Genomic DNA, 17103 nt, shown 5'->3' on the forward strand with positions numbered 1-17103 from the left:
TTTTTTTTTTCGAACGCAGCCTGAACTCTGTTAAAAACATTACAAGGAAGATTGTCTAAGCAGTCTTCAGGAATAGTTCTCCAGGCTTTCTGGAGGACATTTAAAGCTCTTCTTTGGATGTTGGCTGCCTTTTGATCTGTTCTCTGTCAAGAGGATCCCACACTGCTTCTATAGCGTTGAAGTTCGGGCTCTGCATGTGTTCTGCTGTGTGTTCTTGTGTTTTTCTATCCAGGTATGCTTTCATTGCATTGGCAGTGTGTTTATTTGTGTGTGATGATTGTCATGTTGACAATGAAACTGTTGCCTGTCAGATGCTTTCCATATTGTACTGTCTCTGATGGTCCTTTTCTGTGTTCATAATTCTATCAACACCACTGACCGAAATGCAACTCCAAACCAGACACTCTCCTGTACCTCTCTCATGACCTCCTTTATACATCATGATGTTGTGATTTCACATTTGGACATCTAGTATTTCCATTTTTGTGACCTTTTGCAGGTGCAGATTTACAGTTTTAGTGCTGATCTCAAACTCTGGCAGAAAGCAGACATCAAATTCTCTTTGAAATCTGGAGAATCTGCAACCGAGACTTTTGAAATCCTCCCCAAAGCCCATGAAAGTGAAGCAGTGAGGATAACCATCAGGGAAACTGCTAACATTCTCGCCCTAGTTCAGGAAATCAATTTTGAAAATGGATTTTGTTGCATCTCCTGAAGGTCAGGTCATCCTACGGGATCCTAGGGAAAGCCTCTCTGGACCTTCAGGTCCAGAATTACCAGAGGTGTGTGGTTGGATGTGCAGCTATGACCCGATAACCAGACTTCACATCAGTCTTCATAGTAAAAGAGCAGTTGGCAAGACTGAAGAGGGTCAGCAGCAAAACCACGACCAAGCTCATCATTTTCTTTGACACTCATGAGGTTGTGAATTATGAATTCATGCCCAAGGGTCAATTCTGTTTAAAGCCAGGGCGCGTCTTTTTCTCCAAAAAAACAAAAAAAAAAACAAACTGAAGTTCAAGGTTCACCATGTTGACAAAACCCAAGACTCATTACAGAATTGGGCTTCCAAGATTTCCAAGGCTCTTTTTTTGACTAGTAGTGAACCCCTTTTAGTGAAAGATATACACAAACAGAACCATAAAAAAGGTTTTGATTGTTGTGGTTGGATGGAGTGGATGGAGTTAGAGTTGCCATTCTTTCAAAGGACATTTTGAGGCCATTCTTTTCTCCACACTAATTATATGTAGCAAAAGATAATTAATGGCCTAATTCCTCACACGGTAGCCCACACACTCCAAGTTACGCAAACATCGTGCTAACAGATGTAAACACATCCTTAAAATGTTTGCCTTGCCCATACGGGAGTACAGACTGAAGTGCTGCTGTAGCTGTGATTCACTGCAAGGGAACGCTGCATATTTAGTGATCGGTTGACTGAACACACAACACAGTGAAGTGAGGCCTGAGTGCCAGCTGGAAACACAAACCGCCCAAATCGAGATCAGCAATTCCAAGAGTAAGGCTGAAATGTAGATCAGTTTAAAAAATATATATAAAAAGTTAAAAGTCGTTAAAGTATATTCACTTAGGGTACTTTTACCAGCTATTAAAAGTACTAAGCAAAGCGCTGCAGTAGCTCACACATGTCAGTGCTAAGTTATGGCAACATTTATGGATGTCAGAGAAACTGAGGTGATGATGTAAGTTTCCCTGCTGCTGCAGTTTCTTCAGCATCTTTTTCTGTGCTTGCAAACTATTCTGTTGCGAATATTTGTTCAAATTGCAGACATTTTGATATCCTGTTCTAAAATAGTGCACATGCTTCTTTAGATTTTTTACAAAGATGGATAAAAGTCATGCTGAAGAATGAGTTACTGTGACAGTCAAGAAGTGCTGGCAGAAGAGAAATTGCCAGATTTCTCTAATTAATTTTCCTTACAATGTAAAGTATCACTGAGTACTTAGAAGTGAGCAGTTTTCTCTAATTTATTAGAATGTTTCATAACATTAATATTAGTGCTGTCAGCGTTAATCTCGTTAAAATGATGTTAATGCATAACCGCATTAATGCGGCAAATCTCTGTTAGCCCCGTGCGTGGGGCTGCACGGCGTCAACATGTTAACGCGGTTAGCTCGTTACCGCATTAGCACCGTGCAGCCCCACGCACGGGGCAATCCGCGTTAACGAGCTAACAGAGATTTGCCGCATTAATGCGGTTATGCATTAACATCATTTTAACGAGATTAACGCTGACAGCACTAATATTAATATATATGTGTGTATTTCCAGTTAGTGCTCACACTGTGTTTACTGGTCACTTGGTCTTGTTATGGTTTTAAGTATACAGCTGCTAACTGTACAGATTAGCATGTCACGGTGTTATATAACAATAATGAGCTTAATTCATATTCATTTTTTGAAGCAGGTCAAATAAAATCAGCCACATGGAGAGACATTCAGTGGGATTCTGCTAATAAAAAATTAAAATCCATTTATTCTTTTAAAGATGAATACAGAGCCTCGTTATCGTCCTTGTAAGGCGCTTGCTGTCACTTATTCCATATAGGAGAGAACATATATCATGCGTTGCTGTGTAATAACATATGCAGAGACTGTGAAGGGAGCCTCTCAATAATCTGGTATTCGAGTGAGGGGAGACGAAGCCTGAGCTGTTGTGCCTGAGCCTTCGCCTCAGTATGTGGGCTGCTGCATCAACATAATCTGAATTTTACTGAAGCAGCTGTACAGCACATACAGCCTGAGGCTATACTGAAACAAAGAGAATTCCTAGTACAGGGTTCCCTTCCCATCAGACTTAAAGATTGTTTTTGTGTGTAAAGCCATAACTGTGGTGTTCCTCATAAAGAATCTGCTGCTATACTGGATCAGCGCTGAGTGGGAGCCAGAATCCATGACTGCTATCTGTTTGTCTAAACTTAGTGAGGAAATCCTGTCTTATCTTCTAAAGTTCAGAGATGCCACCTTTGGATCTAGTCATGATTTCTAATAATAGATATTCTGGTGCCCAGCGCTGCAGTTTTTACTGAATAAAAGCAAAGCAGTAACTCAAAAAGGCTTCATTCTGGAAACCAGTTAGGAATTTTTGAATAATTTCAATTAAAATCTGTGGATCTGGAAAGATTTGCAAGTTCTCTTACTTAGAAATCATGGAGGGGTCTAACATTTTCAGCAGAAGTACATTTCCACTGTGAGACACAGAATATAAAAAGAAAAATACAGAAATCACATTGTATGATTTTTGAACAATTTATTTGTGAATTACTGTGTCAAATAAATATTTGATCACTTAAGTCAAAAAATGTTAGATATTGATACAGAAGCCTTTGTTAACAATTACAGAGGTCAAACGGTTCCTGTAGTTCAGGGAGGGATTTTGTCCCACTCCTCCATACAGATCTTCTCTAGATCTGTTAGGTTTCGGGGCTGTCGCTGAGCAACACGGAGTTTCAGCTCCCTCCAAAGATTTTCTATTGGATTTAGGTCTAGAGACTGGCTAGGCCACTCCAGAACCTTGATATGCTTCTTACGGTTTTCCTGGCTGCATGCTTTGGGTTATTGTTATGTTGGAAGACCCAGCCACGACCCATCTTTAATGCTCTGACTGAGGGAAGGAGGTTTTTGCCCAATGTGTCACAATACATGGCCCCATTCATTCTCTCCTTAATACAGTGCGGTCGTCCTGTCCTCTGAGCAGGAAAACACCCCCAGAGCATGATGCTTCCAGCCCCATGCTTTACAGCAGGTATGGTATTATTGGGATGATACTCATCATTCTTCTTCCTCCAAAATGGCGAATGGAGTTAAGACCAAAATGTTCTACTTTGGTCTCATCTGACCAAAGGACTTTCTCCCATGACTCCTCTGGATCATCCAGATGGTCCCTGGCAAACTTCAGACGGACCTGGGCATGGGCTGACTTAAGCAGGGGAACCTTCCATGCAATGCAATTTTAAACCATGACGTCTTAGTGTATTACTGACAGTAGCCTTGGAAACGATGGTCCCAGCTGTCTTCACAGCATTGACCAGCTCCTCCCGTGTAGTTCTGGGCTGAATCTTCACCATTCTTAGCATCATTGAAACCCCACGAGGAGAGATCTTCCGTGGGGCCCCAGTCCGAGGGACATTGACAGTCATCATTAGCCTCTTCCATTTTCTGGCAGTTGCTCCAACAGTTGTTCTTTTTTCACCAAGCTGCTTGGCAATTGTAGCCCTTTCCAGCTTTGTGAAGGTCTACAATTTTGTTTCTTGTGTCTTTTGACAGCTCTTTGGTTTTGCCCATGTTGCTACTTAGACTTTGGCTGAATGTGGGGTGCACAGGTGTCTTTATGACAGCTAACGACCTCAAACAGGTGCTACAAATTTAGAATCATGAGCAGAGTGTAGCTGGACTATTTGAAAGCAAAATAACAGATCTTTGAGGGTCAGAAATCTGGCCAATAAACAAGTGATCAACTACTTATTTGACACAGTAATTCACAAATTAATTGTTCAAAAATCATACAATGTGATTTCCGGATTTTTCTTTTTAGATTCTGTCTCTCACAGTGGAAATGCACCTCTGCTGAAAATTGTAGACCCCTCCATGATCTCTAAGTAAGATAACTTGCAAAATCACACAATACTTATTGACCTCACTGTATTTTGAAAAAAAAAGTTATTTCTGAAGAGAACTCACTCTCTCCTCCTCCTCTCTGAGGTCGGGCATGGTGCTGACACACAGGGTCACAGCAGTGATGGCTACAAATAAGACCGAGAGGCAGGCGAAGATCTTCCCTGGAAGGCCCGAGTGGGGGTTCTCCACCATGTCCCTCAGCCTCCGCATGCAGCCTCCTGAAAAGGTCTCCTCTGGTCCTTCCACAGGCTGCTGGGTCTCCTCGCAGGACTGCGGTGAGTTGAGCTCGGCCCCCTCCTCCTCCTCCAGCCTCTGCTGCTCTTTGTACTCCTCCTGCCTTAATCGCAGCTTCCTGAGGCAGCACCAGTCCAGGTTGTTCTCCTCCACCCCCCAGTACAGCAGCTCCTCCTGGAAGGACAATGCACACATCTCCCTCAGGAGCCTCAGTTTTCCCGCTGCCAGGAAAGTCACGATGATGCGGAAAGCTGACGGGTTTCGGTCGAAAAAGTACTCGTTGCAGCTGCCGTCGTAATCATCGCACACATCCATGATCTCTGCTTCGTTACTACAAGCCCGTAGCTTCCCCAGTCGCGTCAGAGGGAACTCATCCAGCGTGGACCAGGGGATGTGGTACTTAATGCCACCCACATTGATGATGGCTGCCCCATCCGCCAGGTCAATCTCACCTCCATCCTCTCGGTGAGACTGAGGCTGAAGCAGGAGCTGAGCGCGCTTATAGAACAACCCCTTCTTGGATGTGACCTCTTGTGGGTTCTCCAAGCGTTTAAACTGGAATGTGGTGAACTGGTGATCAGTGCTCCCTGCCAGGAAGGCCACCTCCTGGTACATCCCTGCAGCTCTGCTGGGGGAATCCTGTCCCGCACGATGCAATGGGAGGTGGTTTCACAGGGCTGGTGACGTGAGTCGCAGCTCGTCACCCATTCAGCAGCACAGCGCGTCTCTGTATGACAGAAAAGACAAATATCTAAGTGACATCAGGTGGCCAATGCAGAGCAGTTAGACAGGTTTGTGAAGGTCAGACAGCAACTTTGATTTCATTCTTCGCACCGTCATCACTTTTTATTTGCATACAGCACTAAAATGTATCAGTTCATCTGAACGTAACAGCAGCAATTAGTAGATTTACTCAAAGGTGAATGAGAAGCTGTAGAGTCAAAGATGGAGGAAGCTAATGAAGCCTATTAGGTGGTGCTAGGTGCTCAGAGAGTACTCTGCTTTGAATTATGTAAAAGAGGAAGACAGAGGATTACAGAAGTGACTGACATTACTTATTGCATTTGATTGCACAGAAATGCTGGTAGATGCATGTGTGTACGGGAAGTGTTTGTTTTTTTTTCGTTGTCTCGCATGTCTACCCGTTTTCCACTATCCTACACAAAAATTATGTAAAAACAGATGACCCACTTAGAAGCATCAGCAAACTAATTTACCTATTTAAGGGGCTTTTATGAAATCCTGGGAGAGGCCTAGAGAAGTGGCATGAATGAGTATGTTTTTCAAAAGGAAACAGGCATAAAGAGAACATGCAAACTCCACACAGGAGATCCAGACCTACCCACTGAGCAGTAGTGGAAACTAATGTGTCTGGGGAACTATTAGTGCTTCAGAAAGTTCCCAGTCTTTGGAAAACTTCCTGGCATTATGAAACTGGTAACTCACTTTCTTCAAGCTGACCTCTCTGTACTTGTGACTTATATCATCAGGCTAGCCAAGTATATTTTAAGCTGCAAGAGTAAACCAAGTAATAGCTGCAATCATGGCTTTTAACTCCTTTTCTGGCTGGCCTGAAGATGGAACACATAGATGAAAAGTTTTTAAGAAAAAAAACACCTCAGTCAAGAGTCAGATTTTTTCCATAGCTGTATAAAATGATGTGGAGTCAAACAGCAGCGTAAGCTCAGAGAAAAGCAACTAGAGTTCATGCTGAGGTTTGAAATCAAAGCAGATAAATGAATAATGTTTTTCTATTCACTGCATCAGCAGGCTGTGAAAAGTTCGCTTTATTATCCTGTAGGAAATGTAGAACATCACACAGGCCCAATCGCAGCACGCTGAGACGAACATGAACACAGGAGAGGATCTACCTACAACACATGACATTAAAATACTGTTCAATATTTTATCTTCATCAAAGTGTTTTTTTTACTGTTTTACCTCAAATTAATGAATTGATTTGCATGTGAGTGAAATAAGTCTTTGATCCTTAAGCAAAATATTTCTTAGAATTTGTTGGCGAAACCCTCGATGGAAGCGTTTCTCGTAGTTGATCGCCAGGTTTGCACATATCAGTTTCAGCTCCCTCCACAGATTTCCTGTAGGACTGAGATCGGGAGACTGGCTCCATGACTTTAATGTGCTTATTTTTTAGCCATTTTGTTGGCTTGAGGGTATGTTTTGGGTCACTGTCACGCTAGAAGGCCCATGTAAGGCCCATCTTCAGTGTTCTGGCTGAGGGAAAGAGGTTCTCCTCCAAGACTTTACAGGGCATGGCTCCATCCACTGGTACCTCCATGAATGAATGAATGTTACCATGAAGCCTCAGCAGAAAAACAGCTGCAAAGCTGTGCTTGACAGCGGGGATAGTAGTCTTTGGCTCATACTTACCATTTGTCTTCCTCTAAACATGGCAGGTCAAATTGATGCCAGTTCATTTGATTTCGGTTTCATTCGACCACATTGCATGGTTCCAGACCGAGGGCAATTGATGCTCATTTTATATTTCTTCTATTTCAGATTAATCACAACCTTTGTCACCTTCTCACTAAGCCTCTTGCTGATGTTCTTGTAGCCCATTACAGTCGTGCGAAGTTCTACAGTCTTGTCCCTGGCATTCTTTGACAGCTCTTTGTTCTTGCCCATGGTGCTGGAGAGGTTGGAATGGAAGGAATTGATTCTGTGGACACGTTTGATTTATCCACATAATGAAATTCGATCAGGCGTATCTGTAATTATGATATGCTGATTGATAGTAATCTGCATGACTCATGGCCGCATAGCCGATCTTTGGGAGCCAGAATTCAGGCTGGGTTATAGGGGATCAAATGCTTATTTCACTCAAGGATATGCAGGACTTTTGATTGGTATTTTGTCTCTCCATTCATTCTAGGCAGCACAGTGGCACAGTGCCTCACAGGAAGAAGGTCCTGAGTTCAATTACACCCAACAGGCCAAGGTCTTTCTGTCTGGAGTTTGCATGTTCTCCCCGTGTTTGTGTGTTCACTCCAGGTACTCCAGCTTCCGCCCACAGCCTAAAGACATGCAGTTAGTGGGGATAGGTTAATTGGAAACACTGAATTGCCCATAGGTGTGAGTGTGATTGGTTGTCTTTGTCCATGTGTTAGCCCTGTGACAGATTCGCGACCTGTCCAGGGTGTACCCTGCCTCTCCCCATAAGACAGCTGGGATAGGCGACCCTGAAAAGGATAAGCAGTAGCGGATGGATGGCAATTTCTTTTTCTCCAACTGTAATCACTAAAGATGAAAACAGTCATTGTAAGTATTATACGTTTGCCGAAGGTCTCTACTATCCTAAAAGATTAACTTAAGAAAGGTCCCAGAGACAAGTCATATAGGAATGGTTACTTCAGGCAGGACTCCTGTAGTCAAAAGAAATATCTCATTTCCATTGTCACACATGGTGGCAAGGCTCCATTCTAACAGTTCTGTGTCCTTTCATGGAAAGCCATGCATGGTGGGAGTGTCATCAAGACCCAGAACAGAGATCAGTGACATCAGAAACAGCAAAGGATGAGCAGGGGGGAAGGTGGGTAGCAAAGGGGATTGCAGATCCTTGGTAAATCCTAATGTGAGTATTGTACAGAAAGGTATCAGCTGAGTTGGCACTGAGCTAAGCTGATTTCCTTCAGATGCATTTAATGCCAGTTCCAGAGCCATGTTTAACATAACAGCGATACCACATATTGATAATAATTAGTTTTTCTACTGTCCAAGCACATTTGATGAGGAAGCATTACCTTTTTTCTTATAAATGGCAAATGAACTGTGTGTTTTTCTACACTACTGGAGCACTCGAAGCATTTATAAGCATGCCTCATTCACCTACTCAGACCTATTCAAACAAACACTTTTTTCTATGCCTAAGTGCTTTCTATGTAACATTCACACTGGGATGAATTCTTGATAGGACTACTTGGGGTTCAGTATCTGTCCAAAGATCATCTTCTGAAAATAACAGCAAAACTGTTTGTTTGTAAAAACAATCTACCTACAAATCAGTGCTGTTGAAGCAAGAAGTCTTGCTTTTGCACATTTCTGATTGAGTTTTGCAGTGATGCCTGAATGCCTGCTGTTGTTGCTGAATCAGACTTGTGTCATCACTCGCTGATCACACAGACAAACGTGTTGCTTCTTTGTTGCTTCTTTGCACATCTTTTCTCATCTTCAGAAACTCTTTGACTCTAATTACATATTTGTTGTGTTCAGTTTATAACCCTTTGCTTTACGTAACATGGGTATTTGCACACATAAACCAGATATGTATAGCAAAGGCCTGTGATCCTGTTTGCTGAGAATGACTGGACTGGACCCAAGGCAGTGGAGCTGATGTAGAGAGACTCGGAATATCGTCACAACAAATTAAGAGTTGGACCCCTCCAGCTATCCTCAGTTTCCTCTTCTATTTGTGGGGCCAATCAGTCTGAAACAGGTCGTTTTCTCCCGGGGTGGGGTTCAGAGAGCGTCACCTCTACAGCAACTCAAAAAAGTGGTTCTGACAGGAGCAGTTTATTGAGCATGACACTGCACCCCAGGGTGGCTAAAAAAAGTACAGAGAGAATAAATTCAAGCTATATAGGAAGATGGCAAACCACGAACGAATAACATGTCAAATAAGGATTTATTTAGTCTTGAAAATCCTACATTTCTAGCCAAGTAAATGAAACATTAAAGCATTTGCAGCAAGAGTTTGGCCACCAGACTGCATTTGCTGATGTGTAGTCTTCATTAACGATGTTTTTTGATGTTCACTGTTTTGCTGAATCTGATGAGGCCCCTCCCCGATTATCTAAAAATTCTAAATATAATATTTTGCTCATAAGTTTACATACACTGCCAGAATTCATGATTTCTTAACCATTTTTCAGAGCATATAAATCATAACAACGAAAAAAACTTTAATTTCACTCATGGTTAGTTGTTGGCTGAAGCCATTTATTGTCAAATAACTGTGTTTACTCTTTTTAAATCATAATCACTACACAAACTACCCAAATGACTCTGATCAAAAGCTTACATACCTCAGTTCTTAATACTGTGTTTTGCCCCCTTTAACATCAATCACATCTTTAAGTCTTTTCTGGTAGTTGTGAATGCCGCTTTTTATCTTCTCAGATGGTAAAGCTTCCCATTCTTCCTGGTAAAAAGCTTCCAGTTCCTATAAATTCTTGGGCTGTCTTGCATGAACTCAGATTGGTTCAGTGATAATGAGATGGCCACTCCAGAGCATTCGCTTCATTTTGCTGTAGCCAATCAGAGGTCGACTTGGCCTTTTTGTCTATCTGCCGAAATACAGTATTGGTATTAAAATAAACCAACATCTTAATATTTTAAATGGTAGTGGCATATTATCTTAGTAAAGACTCAGAAATATCTAAATATATCAAATATTTAAATTTAGTGTTTCTGAGAAAAAAAAAAAATGGCCAATTTCACCAAATATCAGTACTGGTATCAGTCTTAAAAATCCTCTGTCCATTAAGCTCTAGTTTTACTGCAATCAGAACAGACTCAAATTTCTCAAATAAACACTGGACATTCGTGTAATGTAAAGTCTGTCTCATAGACCACAGAAAACTCAAAGGGTTCACATCAGTTTTCTTTTGCAGCTGTTTAATAACGGCAGGGTTAAAGAGCTGCAGGTAAAGCAGGTAAAGCCTGTGAGCAAAGACTGATTTTTCAGTTTTTAGCTCAACATACTCAAGACAGCCACAAACTTGGGGTCAAGATCACATGTTTTAAGATCGCTCACCGCCCACATCTCCAAGCAGAGCTTTGTTGACAGTTTCAATTATATTTCATCGCTGAGAAGAAGGGCAGAGCGTCTTCTCGTAGCATGTACACAAAAACATTTTTGTTCAAATATCCTGTCTGATGGTATTCATGATATCTCTGAAAGAGACTGCAGAGCCCTCACATCTTGAAGTGAGGTTAAATAGGTTTAGCTTTAGGGTAAGAAGGCAGCTGATAGTACAGAAAAGTGTGTGGGTTGTTCTTGTGATCAGCTATGAATGTAGAAAAGCAAGCTTGCCGAGCATTGCGGGGTACTCTGCTAAGCTTAGTTGTTCTTTTAGAACGACCCTGTACACATCCAGCTTAGTTTTTCAGTCTCTTTATCCCCTTAAAAATGAAAAGCTGTAACTAGTCCTTCCAATAAAACTCAACAAGAGTTAGTTCAGTCCCAATTCTAATTAGACACAAAAAGACACAAATAAAACCTGTTTCTTTTTAAGGTGTAGGATCTTCAAAACTCAAAACATCTGTTTAAAGTCTTGTAGCTTTAGATGTTTGAGAAAAAACTAGATGAGGAAGTTATTCATTCCTTTATTGGAAAAAGAACATTAATATCGATTAAAACGTATCTAGTGTAGTGAGTCCTGTATATATATATATTTTTTTTTTTTATTTATTTATTTATTTTTTTTATTAATTTATTAATTTATTAATTTATTTATTTTTATTTATTTTTTTCCTTGTATGCTGTGACTTTTTGTTCGTACACTCATGTGGACACTGATGGCCCTCCTGGCATTTCCCCAAGCCAGAGCAGAGGTTCATATCTAAAACAAAATATCTCACCTACTTTTACACAGAAGGACCTTATAGCTATCTTTATTTAATTTGGGGGTTTTTATTATAAGCCTCACTTTGTTTTTTGGCACCATCATTCTTATGGCAGTGCTCACAATACCACACTAAACATAACGGCCGCTGCATTATCGATGTACACCGTCATCGTAGAAACATCCCAGATGGACATAACAAACCATGCAGTAAACATATATTCGCTGCATGTTGATATTAACGTACTTGGCCATTTAAAATGGATGTAGCATAATATGGATGTTAAACTTTGAACAGAGCATTTGGCCGCTGTCATCTCAGCTTTTTGAAAACAGATGTATGGACTCTGCATACTCAATCGTGCACTGGCGAAAAGTTTGCTCCAGACTTAAGTGAATCCTTTTTTTATAATCATCCTTTCAACACTAATAGGGCTAGCATTTCTAAAATGCATATCATCTTGTATTCAGTAAGACTAGAAACCATTGATTTAGGACAGCAAACTCATCAGGATAGTGCTGATTTAGGGAATGGATCAAGAAAGCCAAGCTGCCTTTTACTCTCTGTGGATCCAGAGGAGCTGGCCCCTGTTGACCATTAGAGAAAACACAGGCTCCATTTTCTTTTATCTTTTATACATTATCTATGGATCTAAGTGGTTTTAAATTTATCAGATGTGCTCCCTATAATCCACCACACAGAACACCCTAAACATGTATACGGGGCAGGAGGTAGTGAAATGAATGATTTTGGACACTTAGTCTAATTTTTAACTTTAGCCAACTCGTTCTCATCCCAGGTCGTCACATACCGCCGGTATGTTGCACATTCGGAGGCATGAGAGCCATTTGGACTGAATCTATACATGTTAATGTGTTTTATGCGCTGATCATAAATCACTTTGGAAAACACCATCTGATAGGGTCAAGGTTAGGGTTAGGGCTGGAATAGATGGCTGTAGCATGTGTTACCGCCGCGAGCGTTACTGTGAGGCGCGTCGGGACGTGATAAATCGTCGGTATGTTATGGGATGGGATGAGGATGCTCTGGCTTTAGCACATTGATCCAGTAGTTCTCAATTCCAGAGCAATTCTAATTTAATAAAATAGGACATCCAACATCCCCAATAGGTTGAGGTATCACAGCTCAAGTTACAGTTACAGCCTTTTATTTTTAATAAAAAAGGCTTTTGTCACACCAGGTGACCTTCAACCCCAAATATTGGATCTGTGCAATCAAAAGTAAAAGAGTCACCTTTCTCTTTGTCCCTCTTCAGAAATAATAAGTGAAGAAGACAGAGAACTCTTGAAATGTGAATTGCTCTTTTACCTCCAACTGCTCATGAAAATACAATTTACATGAGTCTTTGCATAAATATGCCATCCTCGCAGCACTGATGCATTTGCCTTCCCACATCCACTCAGCCTCCGTCTTTGTTAAAGGCCTGAAGCAGACGTCTGTTTTGACTGACACCGAACCTTCACCTGACCGGCTGCTAAATCACTGATGGTTACCCTCTGGATGACTTTTTGGCCGCTGAAAGCCCTGCTCGAAATTATGAGCACCGTTGAGTTTCTTGCCAGCAGTATAGGTGCAGCAATCATCTCTGAGAAAATTATTTCATAATCTAGAATGACGCAAACTGCAATAATCACAGAAAGAGTGCTTCTCACGGCATAATCACATATGTACCACTCAGGGGAAGCAGCACAGAGTACCTATTAGATTATGACTCATGGAAGCTGATGGTTTTGTCCAGCCAGGTTTTGTCTCACTTAACAGATCCTTTGTTATGGATTCAATACCTAATGTTCATAATTGAAAATGGCAAACCAGTATGGGATGCTTTCCACACTGTGAATTATAAATGGGCTAAATGGGTTGGCTTTCCGTAACCCAAAGCCTATTATTTATGTACACTGCTTTGAAAGCTTAAAAAATGCACTTGCACGACTGTTCATTTTGAAACTGGAATATTTTGGAGATCCAGCTTTGCAGATCAGACCGGGAAAGAGATGCAAAGGCAGAAATGAGCCTTGCAGCACTGACCCACCTACACTGCACTCACTGTAAGTTTGATCAAAGTACATTTTGTAGCTAAAAGAAAAACACTAAGGCTGCAGCAACTGATGATTGTGATTCAACTGAATCTATAACACTCTTCTTTATACTGTTACAGTGGCACAGGATCATATTAAACATGGGAAAAGCGTCAAATAATGAGGTATATGTATGCAAAAGAAACCCCTGTGAGCCAGAAGCTCAGGCTGCTGACAATTCTAGACGCTCCATTTCAGCTCCTTGGATTTATGTAGAACTCTCTGTTGCCAGATCCAGCCAATCAGAAGAAAGCTGGTTTAAAGTGAGAGGGAAGGAAACTAAAATGATTTTTTCTGGCAATGGAAGAACCCAAAGGGTAGCATCAAAGCCCAGTATGGCTTAAAAAGGGTTACATTTAAACTGAGAATAGTGCAAAGCTACTCTTTGAGCTCTAATACTAGAGCTCAAAGATGAATGTACGGAGCTGTCCAACTTCAACAACAATTAATCAATTATTTGGAAGTGTTTGTGTGGCTGTTGTTCTACCTGTAAACACGATAGGTTAAAAGGTTTTGAATGTATACCAACAAAACTTTGTGGGGTCATGTTCACAGTCCATAAAAAGTTGCCTTACATCAAGGTCTTTAAGGTCAACATGATTCATGATTTATTTGTTGAAAACTGACAAAAAGTTTTATATTATTAGCCTTACAAGTGTGGTGCGATTGTCAACATACAGTAAACATGTCATGTCAACTTTGACCTCGGGTCAGAGGTCAAGTTTTCTGAAAATCTCGTGAATGTGATCACTTGAGAATTTTGAAATTCATATTATAGGTGGAGACTGGGAGACTGAGGGGTATCTCTGGCCGCCAGTATTTTTTCAGCTCATTGCATCATCATTCCTGTGATGTTCCTGAGGGGGCTTCTAAAAGTGTCCTTGAGGTGCTTAGTGGCAGTACTACAGGGTGCATTCTTTCATTTAGAGATGCTTTCATGCACATTAAATCATTACCTTGTAATTATTTTGGATCTTTTGATTGCCATGATTTGGAAAAACAATTTTCAGAAGCCAGAAATTGCGTATGTGCAGGCACAGAGTTTAGATTAGGGACACTTACACCGCAGCAGCTTAAGAGGGGGAAAAAAACACAGTTGTGTCCATTGACTGCACTCAATTATTTTGACTCACAAGCACACAATGTGGTCAGCCTAGCTGCTTGCTACAGCCAGCAGCCTTCCATTCTTCTGCTGAAATTATAAGTAATTGATGAACCACCTGCACAGCCAAATTTTAGGGAGCTCTTTTATTTTTTTATTTTTAATCTTTTTCATGTAAAAAATGACAAACGCTCACACACTGGGGCAACTGAACACCAAACAAGTGGTGGTCAAGATTTCAGGCTGCAGGGCCAACAGCTGAAACAAACTGTGATGCAGTAAATTCTCCTTTTCATGCAACATTTTGATTGTGTTGTCTTTTGTGCATCTGTAGAGTGTTAGCCACACTGTATCAGTGCTGAGGTTTTGGATCTAACTTTTAGCTTTATTCTGTGTATTCTCTGTCAGGAGGCATCTAATAGCAACACAGCAGACTTAAGTGTCTTTTTTGAGCAGCGTGTTTTGCTCTGTGCTTTTTACTTATGCGTTATTTATAATGGAATCAATCATGGGCCTGTTTTTCTCTTTTAAAAAAAGTTGCTCCAGTTGCTTTCATACAAGTCCGTCCAAATCCTCTCAAATTTTACATCATTACTACTTTCTATAGAAGTTTAATAAGTATGTGACCGTTTCAATTTGAAAATGAAACCTTCCCTTTGAGCCCAACACTCCGTGTCAATCAGCTAATTCAAAGGACTGGATTTCTCAAAGCATGAGATAGGGAGGGGAAGATAATGGGTTGAATAAATTGCTGCAATGGAAAGTATCTATTTGATGGTGGGGCCAGTTAGGATGGAGATGGAGTTTAGGGAACAAACATCGGGGGGGGGGGGGAGAAGAAGCTGCCTAGTTCCACATAATAAATATTCCCATTATGTTCCTTAACAAAGAACACAAGCAGAGCAGCAGCTTTCTACCTTCCATCTATCATGTCCCAAGAATCTGCAGGCTTCTCTGCTCCTTCTGTTAGCTCAACCTTCAGCTGGAGGAGGAGGAGGAGGAGGAGGAGGAAGGCTAATGAGGGAAATAAGTTGGTGGAACTGTTTGCTTTCAGGGCGAACTTGATAAACCAACATATTTTTAATAGGCAAGACAATAGCCATGTTCCCCACCACACAGGAAGGGTGGGGCGTGCTTTAACACACAGATTTACATTTCAGGGGAAAGAAACATTTGCATCCCTTTATAGCAGGTTAATGATCCCAGCAGGAGGAGGTGCTGGCATGTTTATACAGGCAATCCATACAGGAAAAACAAGAAAAAAAAAGAATGGGGGTGCTTCTTTTTTTGAAGCTTCTCTTCTAGTCACGGTGCAACTCCATTGCTTAAATATTGACAGAAAAATCAAATACTCTTCCTCTTGAGATGACAGGTCAAGGTTTAGTGCTCGTTAAACCTGCTCTAGAGCACATTTAAAGCAGGAGGCTGCTGGGAAGAGGCTCCTTAAAGGCAAGGTGACTATTTAATATGCATGAAAACATATTTAAATTAAAGAAAGCAGGCCGTAGTACTCCTCGTGCTGCCTAAAGGAATTACCTAATAATAGCATAACAGGAAGAGATGCAACTAAGCACCTTAATGACACTTCTGGAAGTCCCTTCAGGAACATTACAGAAATTATAATCTAATGGAGAAAAAAAATTGGAGGATATTATGAATGTATTCGTTGGACCTAGTATCCTTTGTAGCCACTTTACTGCTCGCTATAGAATAATTAATGGGATAGTCCAGTGAAATGGAGGAAGTTTGTCATATTTGTGAGTTTAAAAGAGGAAAAGCCGGCAGTGCCTCTCTTATTCTTCAGTCAATATTTGAGCGCTTGCATGTCTAAGACTGACTATGCTGTCTCTACCGAGGCAACAAATAAAAACAAAACAAAAAAACAACCTATAATGTGATGTTTTGCAGTTGTCAGACTTACCCGGTGTGTCGCTGGGCTTGCGTCCATCTGTTTCAGCCCGCTCGCACGTACGCGCCCCTCCGCGTGCAGCATGCCTGTAAGTTTCCCACGCAGATGGTCTGGGACATTGTAGTCAGAACGAAGCACCGAGCTTCACACAGCCCGCACCGGAGTTTCAAGGCTTCTCAAAGTCACCGGTTTGAACGATCGAAAACGATCTGCGTTAAAATTCAATCATGTGGTCCAGCGGAGACGCCAGGGGACGCAGAAATGTTCCACACCCGCGAAGACTCCGTCCGGGCTGTCCCCGTCTCTTCATCATCAGAGGCGACGTGGCAGATGTTGCGGAGAAGCGTGTGCGTGTGTGTGTTTGTGTGCGTGTGGCTCAGAACAGGTGAAGAGCTGTGTGCAGCTCTCCGACGGCCACGCCGCTGCGCTCCGTCTGCTCAGGTGCGTTCGGATCTGCGCGCTCCGCGGTGCGCTCTGACTAACTGCGCGTCTGGGAGAGCAGGACCGCTTCTCACAGCGTCAGGGGGAGTGTTTG

General features: G+C 41.6%; 1 protein-coding gene across 1 annotated transcript in view; it reads right to left on the minus strand.

Annotated features, from left to right (window-relative positions):
* Positions 1-17069, minus strand: part of kcng2 (potassium voltage-gated channel, subfamily G, member 2) — a 39643-nt gene extending 22574 nt beyond the window's left edge. Inside the window, exons 1-2 of the mRNA XM_005745248.1 lie at positions 16581-17069; positions 4703-5600 (exon numbers count right to left, since the gene is read on the minus strand). Of these exons, the coding sequence (XP_005745305.1) occupies positions 4703-5488 (786 nt within the window). The 5' untranslated portion in view covers positions 5489-5600; positions 16581-17069. The remainder of the gene's footprint in view (positions 1-4702; positions 5601-16580) is intronic.
* Between the last annotated feature and the right edge of the window lie 34 nt (positions 17070-17103).

Source organism: Pundamilia nyererei, unplaced genomic scaffold, assembly GCF_000239375.1.
Source record: "Pundamilia nyererei isolate P.nyererei 1_Seehausen unplaced genomic scaffold, PunNye1.0 scaffold00156, whole genome shotgun sequence".
In the NCBI taxonomy this organism is placed as follows: domain Eukaryota; kingdom Metazoa; phylum Chordata; class Actinopteri; order Cichliformes; family Cichlidae; genus Pundamilia; species Pundamilia nyererei.